This window comes from Myiozetetes cayanensis, unplaced genomic scaffold (assembly GCF_022539395.1).
Source record: "Myiozetetes cayanensis isolate MyiCay16 unplaced genomic scaffold, myiCay2020 scf14, whole genome shotgun sequence".
Lineage (NCBI taxonomy): Eukaryota > Metazoa > Chordata > Aves > Passeriformes > Tyrannidae > Myiozetetes > Myiozetetes cayanensis.
Window position 1 is genome coordinate 6,898,111 of NW_026087048.1, and position 21,534 is coordinate 6,919,644.

General features: G+C 39.8%; 1 protein-coding gene across 10 annotated transcripts in view; it reads right to left on the reverse strand.

The window, feature by feature from the left end:
- TCF12 (transcription factor 12) overlaps nt 1–21,534 on the reverse strand; it is a 161,561-nt gene that overhangs the window by 4,566 nt on the left and 135,461 nt on the right. For 3 of the 10 annotated variants that reach the window (XM_050309892.1, XM_050309893.1, XM_050309900.1), the window contains 7 exons: nt 18,595–18,673; nt 13,767–13,840; nt 12,770–12,841; nt 11,840–12,046; nt 5,190–5,304; nt 4,181–4,352; nt 2,658–2,890 (listed from right to left, as the gene is read on the reverse strand). In XM_050309892.1, the coding sequence (XP_050165849.1) occupies nt 2,658–2,890; nt 4,181–4,352; nt 5,190–5,304; nt 11,840–12,046; nt 12,770–12,841; nt 13,767–13,840; nt 18,595–18,673 (952 nt within the window). The remainder of the gene's footprint in view (nt 1–2,657; nt 2,891–4,180; nt 4,353–5,189; nt 5,305–11,839; nt 12,047–12,769; nt 12,842–13,766; nt 13,841–18,594; nt 18,674–21,534) is intronic. The other 7 variants (XM_050309897.1, XM_050309902.1, XM_050309896.1 and 4 more) reach the window with 5 other exon arrangements.

Genomic DNA, 21,534 nt, shown 5'->3' on the forward strand with positions numbered 1-21,534 from the left:
AAAACAATGTGATGACAGTCACACAGAGCAGGAGGATTATTTTTTTTTCCAAACCGTATTTCCTCTCACATTAAAGTCAGTGCTTTATAATAACCAGCTGTGGACCAGCTATCAAGGTATTTCCATCAGTATGTTTCCACTTCCCCACTTAAGCTTCAATAGATGTAGATTTGGATCTAGTTTTCAAATAATGACAGTTTATAAAAGTCGACTGTTCCTGTTCTTCAAAATGGCTTTTCATGAATCAAAACACAGAAGATGTAAATCGCACTGGCCCAGAAGACACACAAAAAGGGGGTAATATATTCCACTGTTGAATTTAATCAACATTTTGAGGTATTTTTCTCGCTGTCAGTGAATTCTGTTTTGCAGTTGGAGATGGCAGATACAATTATAACTGTAAGAACACTGCCAAAATTGAACAGACAGCATGAGCCCTTCTCCTGCCCTGCACAAGCACCCCTCTAGAACTGCAGTTTACTGACCCCTGTGCATTTTAAAAGGGGTAGAATCCATCTCATCTGACAGAGACTATTTTGGATGGACTTGATAATTCTGCTGTCACCAAAGTCATTATCAACAGCCTCCTACTGCATTTCCTTGAACACTCCTAAAGAGTCTACTGTAAAAAAAAAAAACTGCTAACTTTTCTCAGTCACAGTTTTCTTTGTCTAACTGTGGCTTGCCTTGAAGTTTTAAAGAAGATTTAATTATGTGGAAACTTTGAAAGGAAGCTAATTTGCAGTGATTTAGGAAATGGAGATAAAAACGCTGGCCCACAGTGAGAGCTTCAGTCTGAAATGGTTCATTCTGAATAGCATCAATCACAAAATGAGGAGCTTCATTAGCAGCAGGGAGTTGATGCAATTATATAATGCACTGGGAACGCTGCTCTGGGCGCCACACAAAGCTCTGGTCAGTCCCTTTGGGAACAGGTGCAAGGGTGGGATAAACCAGGAACACGGGCCCTGTCCTGACAGGCACCAGGAGCTGCCAGGGCAGCTCGGCCCCGGGGTGACACGAGGAAGGAAGAGTTCTCAAATTACACTGCCTGTACAATGGGGCCAATGTAGCTGTTAGTGCATTTGGAAAAAAGATTTCTACCAAAGACACAAGGTTTGAAAGCAATCTCTGACCAAGGAAAAAGTGATTTATTTATTTTCACATGGAGCTTTCAGTGGATTACAGAACCTATAAGAGGGGGGAGATGGACTTGAAGCTCTTTAAACATCAAAAAACGTTAATGTTACTCTGACTTCCTCATCATACTCAACATTATCTTCTAGACCATGGCAAGCATTTTTAGACCAAAACGATTGCCAGGATCTAAGTCTCAGAGATGCTAAAACTGGGTTTTACAATGGCCCCAGTTGGTGTCTCCTCTGCAGAGCAGAGTTGCTCTCTGTGCCTTGCAAGAGCTCAGGATGGAGACTGCGTGTTCCTTTATTAAAAACTGGATCAGTAAAACACTGCCTGAAAACACAGCATCTCATCCTTGCTGCACAGTAGGTAAGCCTGTCTTAAGTTTGGCACTTTACCACTTTCAATAAACTTTGAACTGTTGCTTGGATCTTCTGTGCAAAATGCAAGCAACAACTGAGGAAATGGAAGTAAAACAAGGTAGACAAAAATAAAACGTTGGTATCACTCAGTGACATCAGTGATTCAAAGATACAGTGACCGAGCAAACACAATCACTGACATCATCCACATCTGACAGACTTTTCCAGTCACTTGCTGCACTTACACCAGTGGGACACTAAAGAAGATTGGTTCTTCACAAGTCCCAAACAGCAGAACATGAGGACAGTCCCCGGTAAGTGCCAGAGACACAGAACAGACGAGACTGTTTCCATTGGAAGGGACCTACAACCATCATCCAGTTCAACTGCAGGACCAGCTCAGGGCTGACCACAAGTTAGAACAAGGTGCCCCAGAACTTCAACACATCTTTGACAAAAGTTGAAAGGAAGATTAGAAGTCAACTGAAGCTTCACTGAGACATGAGAACAGAACAGTCGAAGAACTGAGTGTGACTCCGAGAACCATCTCTCCTTAAAAGAGTGAATGGCACAAAGCAGTCTTCCTTCTGCACCTACCAGTAAGCCTATTGTCTTCTCACGGAAAAATTTAAAGGAATCAGGGGAAGAAAATTCATGCAAATCCAGCTCTGATTCAATTACAGTAGAAGTAGGTTTCCTCCCTCCCCAGTATACATTTAATTGAAAAATCTAAGGAAACACACATAAAGTCATTCCAGTTTAACATTTCAATTATGTGGGGTTCATCTTAAAATAGATCTCTTATTCTTGCTAAAGCCTTTATACCACAAAACAAGTGTTGATTACAATTTAAAGCAAGATGTGTCAGTATTTTAGTTAATCAATTTACCATGAAAAGTGTAATCACCTTTACCATCTTTAGGTGAAGAGATGGCTAATTGTGCAGGAGGGAGAAAAGTCAAAGTATAAACTTCAGACTCACTCCTTTCTCTTTTTTTTTCTTTTTTTGAAAGTAATTCTTTGCTCTTCCTAAAGAACTTCAGCATCGTTACAGAACAGAAAACATACTTTTAATAGCTCTGCATTTTTTTGTGCAGGTTTCAAGGGACCAGCACTGCTCCATAACCAAAGGTACCACACACCCAGGGCACTGACCTCTCACTTGCTGCTCTAGACTGAGGATCACGGCCACAGCCTGGTGGAGAATGAGCAGCTTTGTCTGCGGTTTCTCACTCTTCAGGTGGAGCTGACACATCCTGCCCAGCTCCTTGAACGCCTCGTTGATGTCTCGGACACGCAAACGTTCCCTGGCATTGTTTGCCATCCTTCTCTCCTTTTCTCTTTCTATTTTCTGCTCTGGGTTTAAATCCTCATCTTCGTTAGTACTGCTGCAAGAAAGCAGAAATAACAGTATATTGAAATAGCACTGGGATTCCAAACAAGTGACCCTGCTGCTGGCTCAGAATTTTCAGTTAATGAGATGAAACTTCCCACTTAATCCATTCTGCTGAAGAATATTTAACTAAGAAAGTGTTAGGTATCAATGCTTAAGTTTTCAAGGCAATTCTTGTTGCTCCTGTTACTGAAATAAATGTTGAGTGGCTTCTGCCTGAAGAATATCCACAGAATATTGCCTACGGCAGGTAAACGTCTCTAAGAAAAGCTGTGGCAATGCACTGCTCTTTGAAGCAAAAGATGTACCCAGAGTACCACTTGACTCAGGTACTGTGACTGGTCAGATAAAGAAGTAACTCAGCCATCTTGTCAGGTGAAGAATAAATAATTTTTAGCTAAGTTGTTGCTACTTTCCAATACATTGGCTTAGATAAAAAGGCATTCAAGGGATTTTCAATTTCATGTGCTTATTAAAATGTTTCAGTTCTGTTAAAGACCTCACTGGGCAATTTTAGAACTATTTTTAGCTCTTCTACTCATTGTAGAACTAAACAGTTACATTTAGAATTCCTGAACTGCCTCAAATGATGTCAATTTGCAAAGTCTTTTTTAATATAGCACTGTCCAATTTAGTCTAAGAACTGCGCAAAACCTCTGCTCCACTAAAACTAACACACTAAAATGCCATTAGACATGTGTGATGATACAGATTCAGCTGCCTGTGGTTGCAAAATTCTGATTGTCCACTGTTATCTCAAATTTCAACACTTGTGCCAGGCCTATCAGGCAGATCCAGAAGCATTTTACCCAGTGTCAGCTCCAGGTTTTTTGTCTGTGGCTTGGGAGGGGACAAAGTGTTTCAAAGGGATATTCAGCCAAGGTGTTCAGCCCACCTCCAGGTTCTCAGCCTGCAGCTCTCCATCGCTACAAACTTACATTTAGAGGCAAAGCCCTGGCCCAGGTACAAAGTATCACAAATTTCTAAGTTCCCCATCCTCTGGGCTGGGCAGGGCCCTCTGAACGTGTTACTACTTAAATGTACAGGCAGACATCAGGCATGGCACTAACCTAAAGGAATGCATATTTTCAGGTGATTTTCCCAGAAAATCCTCTAGCTTGTATTTAAATAGATACCAATACTGTAAACATTTTCTCTCTTTCACTGCCTGTTGGTACCTGCACTGGTTACACAAAAGCCTCGTAATAAATTTATTGAACTCAAGGGCAATGTGCTACAGAGCATTAACAAAGAACAAATTCTCTGGGTCACGTCAGCAACACACCTTGTTCTGCCTCTGGAGGAGACCTTGATATCCTTCTGGGAGGACTCGTCATCTGATTTCATGTCATCCGATGAGGGCGGTTCATGGATATTCTCATCCTTCTCCTTATGTTCAGACTTGATTTCTGTTGGACCTATAGCCACAGACTGGCTCTGTAGGCCACCCGACAGTGCTGCAGGAACCAGAGAGCAGAGTGAGTGCCACAGCACTGAACATTCCACAGAACCTCATGCAGATAATGTGGATGAGAGGCCAAAGCCAAGCAGAAGTCTGGGAACACAACAGGAAACACTGTGCTCTGGCAACAGACACGAGAAATCCTGGTAACACTGCTGCACTTGGACACGTGTCATGGGTTATAAAGTGACTGCAATTCACAGAGAGGCTTGACTGGTAACAGCCTAATCTCAGAAAAAACACTGTTTAAGACAGAAGGACCTTTAGTGAAGTAAGGAAATTTGCACCTCATGTCTGGGCTGCAAATTTAAGGGCAGAGCTGCAGCACCATAGAGTCCTGGGCTTAGGCTGGATGTGCAACACACACCCCTCCCTCAGTGGTGCTGGCACGCTGATAAATAAGCTGACTTCTGTTTTCTGCAGTTTACTTGTTTAGGTTAAAACCGGAAGGAAGTGTAAACACTGCTGTGGAACAACTTCCTCGTTTTGGCTGGACTGAACTCTGGTCTCGGCTCACTCCACAACCCTCCTGGATGATCTGGAAATGGCCACAGCTCTGCAAGTGGATTGTGGCCCCTTATGCTGGAAGAATGTGGCTGTCATGCAGTCCTCTCTTGAAACTCTACTAGGACAAGTCTTAGACAGGGATGCTCAACAAAATTGTTGCAGGAATACCTAACAGTGGTGGTATATAGGATTTATAATTAATGTCTATTTTTTAACATTATCTATGTCCCTATCCCCTGCACTGCTGCCATTTTACCACGATCTACAGCCTCACTGGCTCTGGATTGCTGCAGGCCCCATTCAGTATTTAGGACTGGAAAATTACCTCTGTAGCTGTCCTGTGTTTTATGATTTAGTTCTGTGCTCTGAGCAGAAACTGTACTGGGAAGAACTGAGTGGTTGCTGTTGAGGCTGACACCTTCTTCCCGGTGAGTCCCAACCTAAAGCAAGGCAAAGCAAATGTTTCTGTTAAAGATGCAATTCAAAGAAACAGTCCAGAAACAGAAGTTTAAAAGACTTCAAGTGTCTGCTGGATCAGAGACCTGAGTTAAAGTCCTCACTCAGTGAAGGAAAGACTTGGTTGAAAGATACTGTCCCACTAAACCACCTCTTAGCCCTTGCTGGACTGAGCTGTGCCCCAAGCAGTGACCAGCACCTGTTTGAAATAAAGTCATGACCTAGTCGAAATGTTTTCCAGTATTTCCTCATAGAACACCACAGAATTTCCTCCCCGCTTTACACCTGAGGGGTTGAAGATCTGATTAACTTCTGCTTGCAAGTACTTATATGCTGATCCTTCAAAGAAAAGGATGGGCAATAACAGTCTTCACCCTGTGTGAAAGGTGCGGACACTGCCCTACACGTGGCGATGCAGATGCAGACACACAGACACTCACGAAACATATACACAGCATCACTTCTTATTTGCTGAAGCAAGCTTAAGAAAGTGCTGGATCTAAGATAAAAACATTATTTTATTCAATTCAATAATTCTCTCTCATTTTCCTACTTTCTCAGCTAAATACATTTAGTTTAGTCCCATTACAGAATCTTATCATACAAAAATAATCCAGGTATCTAACTGCTCTTACCACCTATTTCCTAATCTGCTCCTTCATAATAAATTTGAGCAGCAAGCACTGAGATGAAGAGTCTTGAAAAATTCTAATTTTGCATAACTTGAATTAATGGTACTTATGGAAGACAGCCATGAGTGTGCATACCTAACTTGAAGAGGCAATTTGTTAAAAAACTGCTACTCAATACAGAATACTGTTATCAACTTCTATTAAAAAAATATTTTTTGTTTGAGAAAGAGGTAAAGACACACTGCGTGGAGTTAAATGATTTGGAACATAGACTGTTTAAAGCTTTTGATTCCTAAAGACGCAGAAGTCCTTAAAATATAACCAATATAATACAATTAAACAGTTAAAAAACTGAACAAAGATGAGGGATTCTACTATTATTTGTATAGTTACAAAAATTGGCTACAGATGAAGCTTTTTATTGGAACAGTAGCAAACATGTCAACTAGAAGATTAAGCCTTTAATTAAATAGGTTTATTGCCTGGAGTTACACATGAGAACCACTGTTTTTCAATAAATCCTTCAATCCTAGTAAACTGCTGAGCTTTGAATCCCTCTTGAGTAATTAATGCAGCTTTTACCTTTCATGTCTTAGTATGGGTTTTACCCAGAGAGAGATAAATACCCTTATGCAAGTTTATCCTTTGTTTAATATACACTTGTTCCTGTAAGCTAATGCACAGGAACAAAAAAGGAAAGGGGGGAACCCCCCCGACAACCCACAACTAATATCAGGTCATTCTGGGCTGCTATTTGTATCCATTGTTCTGCAGAAAATCTCCTCTTGTATTCTGTGCAATATCTGTTGCTATTTCAAGTATATTTTTATCTTCCTTTGCGTGTAATAGGCTTTGTTTGTGAGAAGTTCTACTCTGGATACAGTTATCCGGCTCCTGCCAGAGCCATGAACTCACTGCGAGGAAGGAGCAGAGCTCAGGTCTTTCAGCCTGAAAGACAAAACTCTTTAACACGGGAACGTGAAGCTCGTTCTCCACACTGAACTTTCAAAAATGAGTCTTTCCCTAATTCTGCCCTGCAGGTTGTGTGTTTTATTTTATTCTTCTGGTCATGCTTAGTCCCAACACTTGAGGGTGCTTTTATTCAAGCTACAGACTATTAATCGCTTCAGGGCCAGGTCTGTTCTGAAGCCTACTTCTTAAAAAAGGTAAAAATTTCTTAAAGCTGTGTACAAACATAAAAGCTGCCAGAACCATGGCAACTTTCAAATCTAGACCTAATCTAAAGGCGATAGATTAGCAAATCAGCTCTGAGACAGAAAATAGATTAGAAATAAAAACTGAATGCAAGTCCATGTCCCAGTCCTTTGAAACCAAGACAGACATACAATTCAGATTAACAAGATTTCTACAGAAATCCTAAGAGATAAAATGTTACAAAACTGACCATAACAATGATTTTTATCTCTGATCTAGGATACACTAGAAAATCCAAACTGGCGAACAAAAAAACCCAAATCAAAAGACTCGCTGAAAGTCACAGAGGCCAACAGCTGTTTTCTATAGGCACAACTGATCGGCGACTACTTCGAGGTAGCAAATTGGGTCTTTAGTATCTTAAGCATCGAGTTTAGAAAATTCAGTTTCCTTTCCTTCCCCTGGACTCGCACTCACAGAACAAGGGCTGTCTCCATCTGCATTTCAATGGAGCAACCTCGGGCTTCCTTTAAGTCTCCTGAAAGGCGTCTGAGCCCCTCAGCTCCTCGGCCTCGCAACAAACGAGCTCTCGACATGTTTTATCGCTGTTATTTATAAGCAATTCTGAGTCAAACGCTTCCCCAGCGCCAAGGTCCGGCCCCAGGGGCACCGCTGCGGGGCAGGACCTGCTCCCAGGGCCCCTCCGGTCCCGCTCATCCCCGCCCGCCCATCGCTGCGGCCCCGGGCCCCGCACGGCCCCTGCAACGCCGGGACTTCATTTCATAAGCAAACAAACTCGCAGTTAATTCATTCTCCCATGTGCTAATCCAGCCTTGTTTCCATGATCCCTCGCAAGCAAACCCCGCAGGCTCCTCAGCCACACAAAATGGGAGACGAGCGGAAGGCTGGGCTCCACCACAGAGCTCGCACAACACTCTGCCAAGTCTGAGGAGCGATCGGCACAGACACCGCCTTTGTTACAAACCTCTTTAAATCAGTCCCCTCTGCATGTTTCCTCTACACAATGCCAACCCAGCATTCGGGGTTCACAGCAAATCAAAGACGTCACAACTCGGTAAACCGAGTTTGAGAACAACAGTAGCCCTGCGTGCAAGTCTGTAAGCCATAATTTACCGGGTGAACTGCATTAATTTTTATGCATCACAATAAAGCCTTGTACATATGACAATCTGCAGCCCTGGTCACAATTGCAAGTTTAAAAAAAAAAAAAAAAGGTGCAGAATGTATTTTGGTTGATTTAAGTGGTAACATTTGAGATCTGAAACCAGAAAACCAGTGAAGTATTTTAGGTAACTAAATAAAAACTAGACAAATCATGGGCACTGATGATACACGACTGTGTGTAGGAGAACCGAGAGTGACACGTGGGGAAAGGACAACCTTTGTCCTGTTAACATTGGTGCTGCAGCTCACACTTCAGTTTGATTTTTCATTTTGAGCACTTGGCAATGAAAGCTTTTGAGAACTGGAAAATAAAAATACCAATCTCGCTGTGAGTCTATAAAACATGCACCTTTCATGACATATATTAACACCATTTTAACTAAGGGGTGCATAATTAAGACAATGAAAAGGGCTTTGGAATCAAGATTTTTACACTTTAGACGATTTAAAGTTGCTCAGTGGGAGCACAATCTCTGTAGAGAAGCACCAAAGCCGGAAGGGGTTGAACAAGAGGCAAGGTTGGTGTTGGCAAAGCTACTTAAACTGCCCTTTGGTGCTTCTTTGAGAGCAGGCACAGGGCACAAAGGGAGATCACCAGTCTTCATAGATTCCTGTTATACCTGAAAAAACCCTGTGACTTAAGGATTGAGTTTCATCCTTAACTAAGTTTCCAGGTCTTTTATTTATTTATTTTTAATCAGTTCAGGCTGTTCTTTTTCCATTGTATTACAATGACAAATAAAAAGCAGCTTGAATAAGAACAAAAAGTATTACTTCTTAACTTTTCAATAATACATGAAATAAAACACAAATCAACTTCAAAGGCCAGTTAGCAAATATTTGATGAGTTTGAGATATTAAAAATCTATTTGAATAAGTCTAATGGCCAGCCCAGCTAAAAAGAAAACAAGACCATTCAGAGCAAGCAGGAAATGAAGTCAACTAGAGTTGTAAAATAAATCTGGCTCAAAAATTAAGCAAATGTTAAAATAAAACCATGCCTGGCTACACTAATTACATAAAAAGGAGTTAAATTACTCATTTCCTAGCTCCTTCTGCCAAGATCATCATCTTCAAGGGAAATTAAATTTATTTTTTTTCTTTTTTTTTTTTTTTTAAAGAGCAAAAACATTTTGTATAAAGATCCCACACTCCCTCAACAAGGAAGTTTCATTTAGTGCTGAATTCCAGTGAACATTTCTTGACCCTATGTCAAACAAAACATCAAAAATAGGTAATCATAGGTAATCACCCTTATCAATGTTGACATTTCTCACTATGTTAGCCTAATGCTAATTATTTTCTTAAAATTTACTAGAGGTCATCTAAAGTAAAGTAGTATTTAAATCCTGGATGGAGCCTAGATCTTATAGTACAGGTTGTGTGTCAAATTCTCTGCTCTCCCACATTTACTATTTAAAAATCCCCCAGCCTAAGAGTGAATAATAGTTTGAAATTAATTGGCTATTGAAGAAGAATTACCCCTCATACTTGGGGGGCATTGCTGCAATGCAGTCAGCACTAATAACCCACTCGTCTGCTCTGCAGCCAGATGTGCCAACCTCTGCTCTGGACGTATTTCAGGACTCCATCCTAAGTCATGCTGAGTTCCTGCAATTGCAAATGATGTCAAAGGGCACTCTTGGGGGACTGGGCAAGGCCACAACAGGATGCCTTCTGTTGGAGTCAATTATTCTGATGTAACAAAATTAAGGTTAATCCAAGGAATTCTTTAGCTGACTCACTTCTCGAGCCAAAACTGATCTGGAAGCTTGTTTCACCCAGTGAGGGTGAAATGTACAATCAAGTATTTTTTTGATTTTGACTAATCTAAGTTGATTTCTAACAGACAACAAACATCTGCCAGTTAAATCATTAGATGATAAATCACATCTATATTACATTTGAGTCACACAACCACATTATACTCGAGAAAATCAAGGAATCTTGGTCCATTCTGGAGAGTCATCTTCCACTGTCACCTATTTTAATAAAAACTGAGTTGATGAAATATTTATCACAGTTTAGTTAAAAGAGAAATTGAGATTTTTATGGACATTTTGGCCCTATCTGCATTTGGCTGTGTCTGGCTGAGCAGTATCAGAATGTTCCTCAAGTCAGAGAACAAGTTTGTCACTGCAGTTTTAGTCACTCACTTTACTCCACAGTATCAAGACCAGGGGAAAAGAAGATTTCTTTTGTATGACTAAATTTCAGTCTATCCCAGAAGATGGTAGAACTCTAACAACATTCTTTAAACATTAAATCCCATTAAGAAAAATTTCTCCAGTACTTGTGCATCACTTCCTTCATTACTAAAAGTAACTGTGAACTTGTATAGAAACCTAAAGTTGGATGTGCATTCGGAAAGTCCCCCCTCCCCACAGCCCCCAAACACACGCAGCTTATAGAAAGTCCCCGGTGCTTTTTGATGTTTACTGCAGTGGTCCTGAAATTAATATAAATGGATGTGTGACGTGCGAATGGGAGAGCCTGGAACTAATTCTGTTTTATAGAATACAAACCCTTCAGCAATTGGGGTACCTAATTATTTTGATGATAGGTGAAATTTTGCCTTGATCACACAGTACCCAGCTGTGAATCTGTTTTATAACAGAAAATTTCACAGCATGTAACTGGTCTTTAAAATTACGCTGTAAACATGCAAACACATGGCACCACTAAAACAAGCATGTTTTTAAGAGCTCTTTTTCCTCTAAGCATTTTTGAGAAGGGAGGAATGAAAAGGAAGAAAAAGGGAAGTGAGCAATGCTACAAATAGATTCGTTTACTGTGTAATGCTTTTAGCATATTTCTGATCTATAAAAAGCTCAACTGCATTTTTTCAGAGCAGTTCACATTTTTAAAGAAACTAAAAGAGATGGATTGAATTATTTCACTCTTCTTGGGGATTAATCTAAAAGTTGTTTCCTTTCCATTGTTACTTACGCTACAGCTGTGCTCAAACTCCTTTTCATTTATAAAAAAAGTTTAAATTTTGAGCCTGCGCACACTATGGTTCCACATTCCAACAGCTTCCTCCCAGTCCTCTGCCAGCATCTGCTATTGAAGACTAGTTCCAATTTACAATAAACAGCTTTTCCAGACCAGAACACTTGAAATTCAGTCCTTCTTGACTGCTTTTCCCATTCAATCTCCCTATTCACCATTTCAAGGAGAAAACGGTTCTGCCAATTATTACACATCTGGAAAAAATGCATGTATAAGCTGAAACGCTCTCAGCAGAAAGTTTCAGCTTTCTGCATATGGTCACAGCAGGATTTTATGGGCCACTGACCAGGCCAAAGTCTAAGTTTTCCCATCTTTTTTCTCCCCCTCATTTCTGTCCACCCCCACCCCACAGTCTAATTGGAAACCCATAGCAGGTGCAAGCCGTCTGCCATCTTTTCCTCCACAAGAATCTCGAGTGGTTTCTTCCTGGTAAATATTAGTCTTACAGCCCAGTTTTAACTCACTAGGCTCTGTGATAACTTAAAATGCATCAGCTGTAGATGTTTTGCATAAATATGTTTAAAAACATCATTACCATGGATGCTTGTCTGTTGGCTGTTACAAGGCTGGATGCTCCATAGTTGGAGTTCAGGCTCCCAATTGGCCCATTGTGGGATGGTCCCAATAAACTGTGGATATCTCCATGGCCACCTGACAGGCTTGTTGAAGGCCCCACAGCATGATTTCGTAGGACATGGATGGCATCATCCAGTCTGTCCAAGCGATCCTCCATCCGGGACTGCTGTTGGGATGCAAGAGGGACACGAACAGCCATTACTGGATAAATCTGCAGGCTCCTCATGATGTAACAGATTCTACCACAGAGATATTAAAGATAGAAGATGAAATGTAGTATCAAAAGACTATCAGAGAGCACCTACCAGCACTACAAACAAACAGGAAAAAGAAAATATTATCTGGAGATTTTGCCCAAGATAGTATTCATTCCACAAATAGGTGGCAGCTTTAAGAGTGAAGCTTATTATAAGGTTAATGCTACTCAGCTGCTATTACATGGCATGAACAAGAAAAAAGGAATTGCTACAAAATAAGCTATCTAAAGCAGGACAGAACGATCATAAAATCAGCCTCACCACTTTGGAAACAATTAAGAGAGGCAGTGGCTTTTTGAGAACCTGTTTTACAAAAAAAAACTGGACAAAACTTTAAGTTACCATTTTTTAAAATGGATCTTCAAACAGATTTGATATTTCAGAAATAAAAACGAGTTCTTCGTGTTACTGTAGCAAAGTTTGTCTTAAAATTACTTTCCTTTCAAAGGAAGACAAAAAAAAAATCTCAAAGCAAAACCAATTCTGACACTACAGCTCTCTAGGAACTGAAAGAGCAGGATGTTGAAGTAAAAAGATGGGTCATACACTACTCTAATTTAAGTTTTTAATGGGGAATCCGAAGGAAGCGTTAATTGAAACACAAAAAGGCACCATCTAAAGTGAAATAGTACCTCACAGACATCCTTTAAGAAGGACATTGCATCTTGCAAATGCTCGTGAAGTTGCTGTTCAACTCGATTTTTCTGGCAAAGTCAAGACAGAACAGGAAGCAAAGCACAGGTTAAGATTAATTCAAAAAAGAGGTGAGGAAACAGCTGATGTGCATGTCAGCAATAAATTGTTAGTTAAGTTAATGCAACAGAGATCTGATTATATTAAGATAAGAAAAGGCTAATATTTAACACTGCAGTTATGTTAGGATTCTAAGATGTATATAACTATTATATTTAATTGCAAAAACATTGAAGAAAAGAGATCTGTTTTAACTTATGTTTTATTCTTGTTAGACAGAAAAAAAAGAAATTACATCTGTGGAAACTAGAAATATTAAACAGGTAATCAAAACCTTCCCTCAAATTTTCCCCCTTTCCTTCCCGATGTTATATCAGAAATGTAAGAAGGAAGTCAGTAACTTAAATCCTCTGCTGAATCCTCAAAAGAAGAAAATTTATAATGCTGTAGATTACTGCCTGTGTGTTTTTCTGTCAAATGTTTTATTAATGAATGAACATTCCCCAATAACAAATAATAATTGTAAATAAAATGTATTAATATTTTAATAACGATGTAATGCAAATAAGCCCAAGAAACAACCATTTGAGTGAGAGAGGGGGAAGGACAAGCAAATGCGGAGGCATGAAGTCTTTATCTTTCTCCAGACTGAACTTTAGATAAGAATTAGCTATGGATTTGTGAAAAGGTACCAGAATCTCATAACAGCGCTTTAGCACCAGCTGTCCTCAGCACAGAAGCCTGATGCCCAAGGAACAGATGGTGAAAGACACACCCTGCACGTCTTATATTGTTCAACTGAACAGGCCATTTGTTAGCAAAGAATTCATTTGTAATGCTATCCTACTGTTTCCTTTAATGATATGCAGGATTTATACAAAACCAAGCCTTCAACTCTTAAGCAAAACGTCCCATGTTGCTCTCAACAATTCTTACCAAGGAGTGTAGAGAGTTTTCATAGTTGGGAGATGAGGGGGCTTGTCCTCCACTCCTGGACCACTGACTGGCACCTGCCAAAATCATCTCGGTTAGTGCACAGATTCACACAGCACAAGTGGGAAGCAGAGGCACAGCGTATCTCAGTGTAATTAAACCCAGCATATTCTGCATAAAGGTAAGCTGGCATATGGGCATACAAAGGAGGACAAATTCCTTCATTCTGCCTTACTGAGGGGTAATTTTCATATCCTGGCATCTGTAGGGTTGGACAGACACACTGTCAGGGACAAAGCAGTGACATCTTCCAAGTACTTCAACATTAAAGACGTGGACTAAGCACACCCCCCCATGTCTGAAATACCTGCCTTCTGCCTGTGTCACCATAAAAACCCTGCTGAATTCTGTTCAGGGTACGTAGGTGTATCTGTAACAGGGTTAAGATATACAACAAAAATATTTAAAGAAATCAAATAGACACTACATTGAGGATAACTGGAAAACCACTTTTATGACATCTCTCCACTAAACAAGAAAATTTCAAACTAGATCTAAAAGCTTTCTTTATCTTGTCTAGTTCTACACTCCACCATTTTAGATGATAATGCATTCCAAGTTTAGAATAGTAAAAATACACCTAAGTTATTCCCCTTTGATATTTCAGATATATTTAAAGTAGAACAGCAGCTAAAGTCATTGATTGTGCACCAAATCGACAATTAAATCCATATTACCTATACACTGCAAATTCAAATACATATCCACTCTAGTCTGACATAAATATACCTAATTACCATGTAAATTTTAAAAATAATTAGATGTGAAATGCAATAACTAATAAAGTAGTACTTTTAACACAAAGCCTGAAGTAGTACAACATGCATTTTTCTCACCAACTAATAATGCATCTTTTATAAAGATACTACATGAAATTCTATGGCCATTAGAGACAGCTTCCTTTCAGCCATACAAATGTAATAATAAAGCAATTACATTAATAAATTATGGACATACAATCCAAAGCAGCTCATTAAAGGAAGAGCCTGTGGGCTTGTTCTTTCAATAACAGCCAGGGCTGTATGTCTGGAAAACTGGGAAAAGCTTTAATAACATTACAGTTCCTTTGTTCAGAGAGCTGCAAGTAGTTACCTTTTAAAGACAAGGTTTTATTTAACAAAAAGAGAACAGCTTGCATAGCTATTAAAATACCTAAATATTTCATTTCTAATTAAAAAATAATAATAAAAATCTCCTATTTCATAAAAGTCCAGAGCTGCCATAATTGTGCTGGAATTCTCTTTTAAAACATAAGGAATTCAGCGAGTAAGTTTATAATTACCAATTTTCATTTCACACAGCTATTCTGGGTCTGGATCTGTAGTCTCCTGCTGCATTATTTTCACTCCTGAACTTGGGAATTATGTTTGGAGTCCCACTCATTTTGCAAAGCATTAATGAAACAACCCGAGAGTATTTTGGCTCAGCAAAACGTTCAAGTTTTTATCTGGTCAAAACTCCATTTTTCGAGACAAGAGCGTGGTCAGGAGCTCTCCGTGTGCCACAGCTGAGTGTGCTGCTTCCTGCAGGCCAGAGGGGCTGGGCACGAGGCAGGAAGGCAGTTCAGGAAGCGAAGAGGCTGACAGGCTGTGCCCCTGGTCTGACACGATGGGGTTGGGTGTTTTCCACGGAAGCAGGTACTGATTCTGCAGTGTAAGCCCAGGACAAAACTCCGAGTGGGACGGCTCACAAAGGAGGCAAAAAGCAAAGAGGGGAGGGAATAACCAACTCCTCCTCTCAAAGGCCCAGCCCAAGTGCAACCCGCAGTTTGCAGTCACACCTCAGGCTCTTTCCAAATGGTAGCACTGTGGCACTGCCCGCGCTGCGGCACTGCCCGTGCTGTGGCACTGCCCGCTCTGTGGCACTGCCCGTGCTGCCCGTGCTGTGGCACTGCCTGCACTGTGGCACTGCCCGTGCTGTGGCACTGCCCGCACTGTGGCACTGCCTCCGTGTCTACGCAGGTTGCCAGATGGCACTGATTTCCTGCTTGCCTCATTCCACTCCCCCTCCTAGAAGTTTGTGCATGAAATCCACCAATTATGTTAAAAAGCATCCTGGCACCACAAGCCCTGCAATTAACAACTGCAGCTTTTAGTGCAGCACCAACATAGCAGCATGAAAAACACAAATAAGCCAGGCAAGTGTTAGGATTTACAGGGGTCACCGACAGCAATCACTGTAGTATTGTTCCTACTTCGAGTCTCCCCAACACTAATCCTCTGGCTCCCCTTTCAAACACATACTCGGAGCCACAGAGGGCTGGCTTTGCATCCTCAGAACCCACCAAACCCTTCTGAATACCTCTGATCCTGGGAGAAGGATTCTTAAAATACCAAGGCTCCCACCATTCAGATCCCCATATAAACCTCACATATATATACACACAATCATTAAAAGTATGCAAGAAGCTCAGCTCTGGGCATGTTCATGTAAAATTAGAAATTAAACGAGGGTAAGGAAGATGAGAGACACACTATTGTCTCATAATACTTGGGGGTTTTCATCAAGTTGTTCTCCAAGCTTTTACTTAAGTGAATGTAAAAATGTCATTAATCCTCATTCAGCAACCCAATGGTCCAACAGTTCAGTCACAAGACCATGAACCCCAACATCTCTGATGCTCCTGTCTCTCAGTGCTTTCCCTGGTAAACAGAGCACTCCTACTGTAATTTACAATTAAAGGATGGCTAAATTATGACTTAGTCAAATCTGCACTAGGCATGCCAACTAAACAAATACCTGACTGCAAAAGGGGAAAATGACAATGAAGGCTAAAATGCTCCAAAATATATCATTTTAGTACGCATAAAGCATTTGTTTTATCTGCAATAACTTTTTGGGTCAAGATGGAAAATGGCTACCAGGAGTATAAATAGCAATAAATGCAGTAGTAATTACTTCACATTGTGCTTCACTGTGTTCTTAGTGACTCATCTGGGAATAAAGATAAAAGTCCAGATTCATAAATGAAGGTAATTAACTACTGGAGCAATTTACCAAAGGCTTGATAAATTCTATATCACTGAAATTAAAGGGGGTGGGAGGGTATAAATGTGAAGCAGATGCTTAGTTTGAGCCCGAGAAGGATTGCACTATTATTTGCTTATTTGTTTATATCTACTACTGTCTTAGCCACCAAAGTGCAAGTTTTGGAAAGTTTTACATTTGAAACAGGTTGCAACAGCCAAAGGCAAAAACAGCAAAGGGAAAACACTAATTTTAGGGACCTCAAATTTGTATTCTAAACCCAGAAATTAGCTAGTGCTTTCATGCTTACAAAATGAGGTGTAGTATCTCATCAGGGAACTCTTAAAAAAAACCCTCTTTGGGATCTTTAAAATTTTAAATATTTTGAAATGTCAGAACTTATTTCTTCCAGCCATAAAATATTTTCAGTATTTGCTTTGAAGTTAAAAAGAAAATAATAATAATTTTCTGGTCTGATCCGCCTTTTCAGTACAACAGAATAGGTAAAACATTTTTTGTCAACTGTAATCACTAAATCAAAAATCCCATTGATCCCATCATTACTCAATTCAACACGGATTATTCAGTAATAGAAGAGAAATGCCCAAAGCAGCTGCTCAAGTAAGCCATGTCAGATATTCATTAATCCATTATGTCCACAGAAAACCAGAACAGTGTCCATTAAACAGGAGTGAAGTATGAGTGATGAAACTTTTGAGTGACATTGCATATATAGATATGCATATTCCCATCCATATGATTATGACTGCATTCCGCATGCAATACCTCTACTAATTTATCATCTGAACTACAAAAGCCTTGAGCTAAGCTCATTGTGTATCCTCTTCTCTTTAAGTTTACGTTATTGTTTTATAAAAAGCAAAACACTCTTGCAAAGAGGTGACCAATGGCCAGAATCCTGCAGGGATATATTAAACAGCAGAGAATGGGGAAACAGACTGTTGTATAAACGTTAAATAATTTAACAAATTGCACTATAGGAAAGAACAGGGTTAAAGTTACATCATCTTGCTTGTAATTCTAGTTCTTTGTTAAACAACAAATTTAAGTCAATGGAGCTTTCACAGCCCTCTCTATATGGAGAACAGCTGTTCAACTTTTACTAGACAGCTGAGGCCACAGTGTCTGTGAAAGCTGCACTACCCACTAATAGCTGGAGGCAGCTGCCCACAGTTCATCTCCACACTGGAATGCTTCTTCCCACATTCACTCTACAAACACACAAAGCACAGGTGACAGAGGTGGCTGCAACACAGGGCATTTATTTTGAAAAATGCCAGAAATTCTTCTCCCATAGAATGAAAGCATTCATGAAAGATATGAATGAAAAGCTATCTTGTGGAAAAATTGGATAGTCTCACAGCCTACTATATTTTCATTAGAGGGAACACACATCTGCTGTGTTTGTCACCAAGAGCTGCCACAGAGTTTTAACATATAGCTTTAAAAAAGAAAAGCAACCCAATCAAATCACTCTTATTCCTCTCAAATGGTGCAGATCTGCACAGGTATCTTTACAGCTCTGATAGTATACGGTCAGTCAATGCTTTCAAACATTATTTTAAGATGCTAATTTTCAAAGTCAGTTGCCAGGATTTAACGTGAATGCCCATAACAAAATATATTTAAGAATCTGGATTTATAAATCTCACTTTAGTACAATGGAAAAATAAACAAAATATATAAGTAATTATGCAAGGCAGTTAGTGCTGATTTCACTATGATTCCAAACAGGATGTTTGCAAAACAACAAACAAGTTATTGACAAATGACTGGTCTCTACCTGTAAGAGGCGATGGTGATCCAACTGGTGTTGATGGATTTGATGGAAAACTACTGCTGGTATGATCAGGAGAATAAATCTGACAATAGACAAAAGAGATTGTATCAGTATATGTTATAATATACAGATGGGGGAGAAAAGCGCTTTAGGATTTCTTTTTGTGCTTTAATTGTCACTCTGGTTCTGGATCGACAAAATACCCAGTTTGATCCTTCAATCACTGCTCTGCTTTATTACATTCAAGGTTCTAAAACTGTCCAGAGAACTTTCATTTTCAAGCAGCTGTCCAAATAAGCACAGCCTGTATTTGACAGCAACACAAGTATAACTGACCTTCCTTCTAATTCAACAGCAGCAGAAATTACAGCCTTTCTGTCACTGGAGGGCAATGATATAAGTAAGAGTTCACAGTACACAGATAATTAATTATATCAAACAAACCTTCAGGAAAACACCAATGAATAATGACTTCCTCAACTTTAGAGAGATAAAAGATTTTAGCAGTCAACACGTTATCTTCTAAAAATTAATCTTTCACAAGAGAAAATATCAAGAAACTATTCAAGTTCTTATTATTGGTACCCACCAAACAAAAAAACACCTGCAATTCTGTCCCTCTTGCAATGTACTGCAGCATGTTACATGTACTGTAACATGTTTCTCTTATTTCTGTATCAGCTGGCCCCTTGAGATACTAACCTTCAACTTGCAACAATTCTTTCCCCGCTATTAATGAAATTAAAAACTATTGATAAACACAAAAGACATAGCGCTTAAAAGCTTTAATTAAAAATTAAAATCCCAAGACCCCAGGAAAATTCATTTTATGAAGGGAATTGAATAGATTTAGAGGCTGACTGTGGACTTCAGAACATATTTTTATAGGTCATCAGTTCAAACCTGTTTTACTTGAGCAGAGACCAGGATTTGTTAGTCATCAGATGGCAGTCAAAAAAATCTTCACTGGCAGTGTGGTTGATGTCTCTTCACACAGACAATATGACATTTCAGCATTTAGCTGACAATAAACTGGGACTTCATTAAGTTCCATATTGTATTTTTTGAACTGACAAAACCAGGGCTCGATAGACCACATGCTCCTTCCTGGTCTATCATACTTTTCCATTAGAAAAGACCATCAGTTCCCTAATGGAAATGCCTCCTCCTTTTCATATGTGCTAGAAAGAAAATATATTTAGAAGAACAAACTACCTCAGACTACTGGAGGAAATTCATGCATTGTACATCAGTATAAAAATAAGTCCTGGGTGTCAGTATAAGAACTGTAGAGAGTTCCAGACAGATAAGATACAGAAAATTAAAATAACTTCAAAGAAAGGCCATGAAGTTTGCTTTGAAACTGTTTGTTTTCCACTGCTCTAACTGCCAGTTTTATTTTGCTGTACTTTATGTGAGGGAAAATCTTCAGTATAGGAAAGCCACGACTAAAACATGGGTCAGAATTCATTCTCATGCAGTCCCTGGCCGCTGTGCTGTTAAATGACCAATGATGAACAACCCTGACACCTTCTGCCAGGCTTAAATGGTAACATGACTCATTTTACTGCAACAAATGAGGCTCCTCCTCCTATCAGTCATGGTCCATTCCAATCAGTGGGGTGCCAATATGCCAGGGTCTAATGAAAAGGCTCTTAGACAAAAGCTGCACAATTGAGAGCCTGCAGAGCCAAACCTCAGAGCTGTTAGTCCAATTTTTTAAACACTACAGTGTACATTTCAGTTAGGCTTTGTTATGTTAATGTTATTGAGTCTAAAGCAACAAAGAAACTTAATTCATGAATTACTTTTAGAAGTCAACTTCCCTACATTTTCTTTTCTTTTGTGAAGGGACCAGTGGCTATTTAACTACCGCAACGGTACAAAGGCCTTTACCCCAGTGCTGAGGTAGGAATCAAAACATAAGTTATCACAAAGAGGTCTGATATAATCAACAAAGTTAAACAGTCCTCCTGTTTGATCTCCTCTAAATTAAAGACCAAGTGTTTTGATTTGGCATTAGGCAATGAAATAAACCAGATGTTTCTGCTGCCATATAACCCTCCATGGGCACAATCTTAAAGGGTTATTGTTTGGCAAATGTTCAGGGAAACACATTAGAAATGGCACGAATACCCAGATTTTCTTTTCTTTCTATCTATACTAGTTCATTATCCAAACTAATGCATAATCCACAGGGCTTTGGGAACTTTGTGTAAATACTTTCATGTACAATTCTCTTTCTTGCCTACCCTGAGATTAAGACCACAATTATCCAGGCTTAAACCTAAAATAAAAGAACCTTTGCAAATGTATTATCTGGCCTTACATGTTTAATCACATACTATTCTGTATGGTCTTTAATACCTAAACTGAAGAACAAATGTCGTATCCTCTGATGTTTCACACATGAAAGGCCTATTGTCAGATGTACATCAACAGAATTTTAGAACTAGAAATTCCTCTCAACAGTTGCAGCGGCAGCATTTAAAATCCCAACAGAGAGGAATAGAGTGTCATCTTAAGAGGGGAAAAAAAAAGGCAAGACAACTGTAGTATTTAAACAAAACTTTGTTCCAACAGAAAAATATTCTTGATTTACTAGCCATCAGAATTCATGTGTGCCAGCTTTACCTGCAGAAGGGCCCACCTCCCTCCTCTGCACAGCCCCGAGCTGTGCTCCCTGCCGAACAAGCCCAAGGAGTGTGCGGGGTGCGCGTGGTGCGGGGGAAGCAGATGGATGAGGCGAGGGATTTGAAGTGTGCAGACTATGGCATGCACTGATAGAGCAGATGGAATGCATCACCATCAGCTATGACAGAAATGATTTATGGAATGACCTGGCTGCTCCTGCCAAGCAACAACACGGGATGACAGAAACAAGTTTCTATGACAACCAGGGCCCACCCACCAGTTAGATTAAACATTTCTGCCCTGACTTCC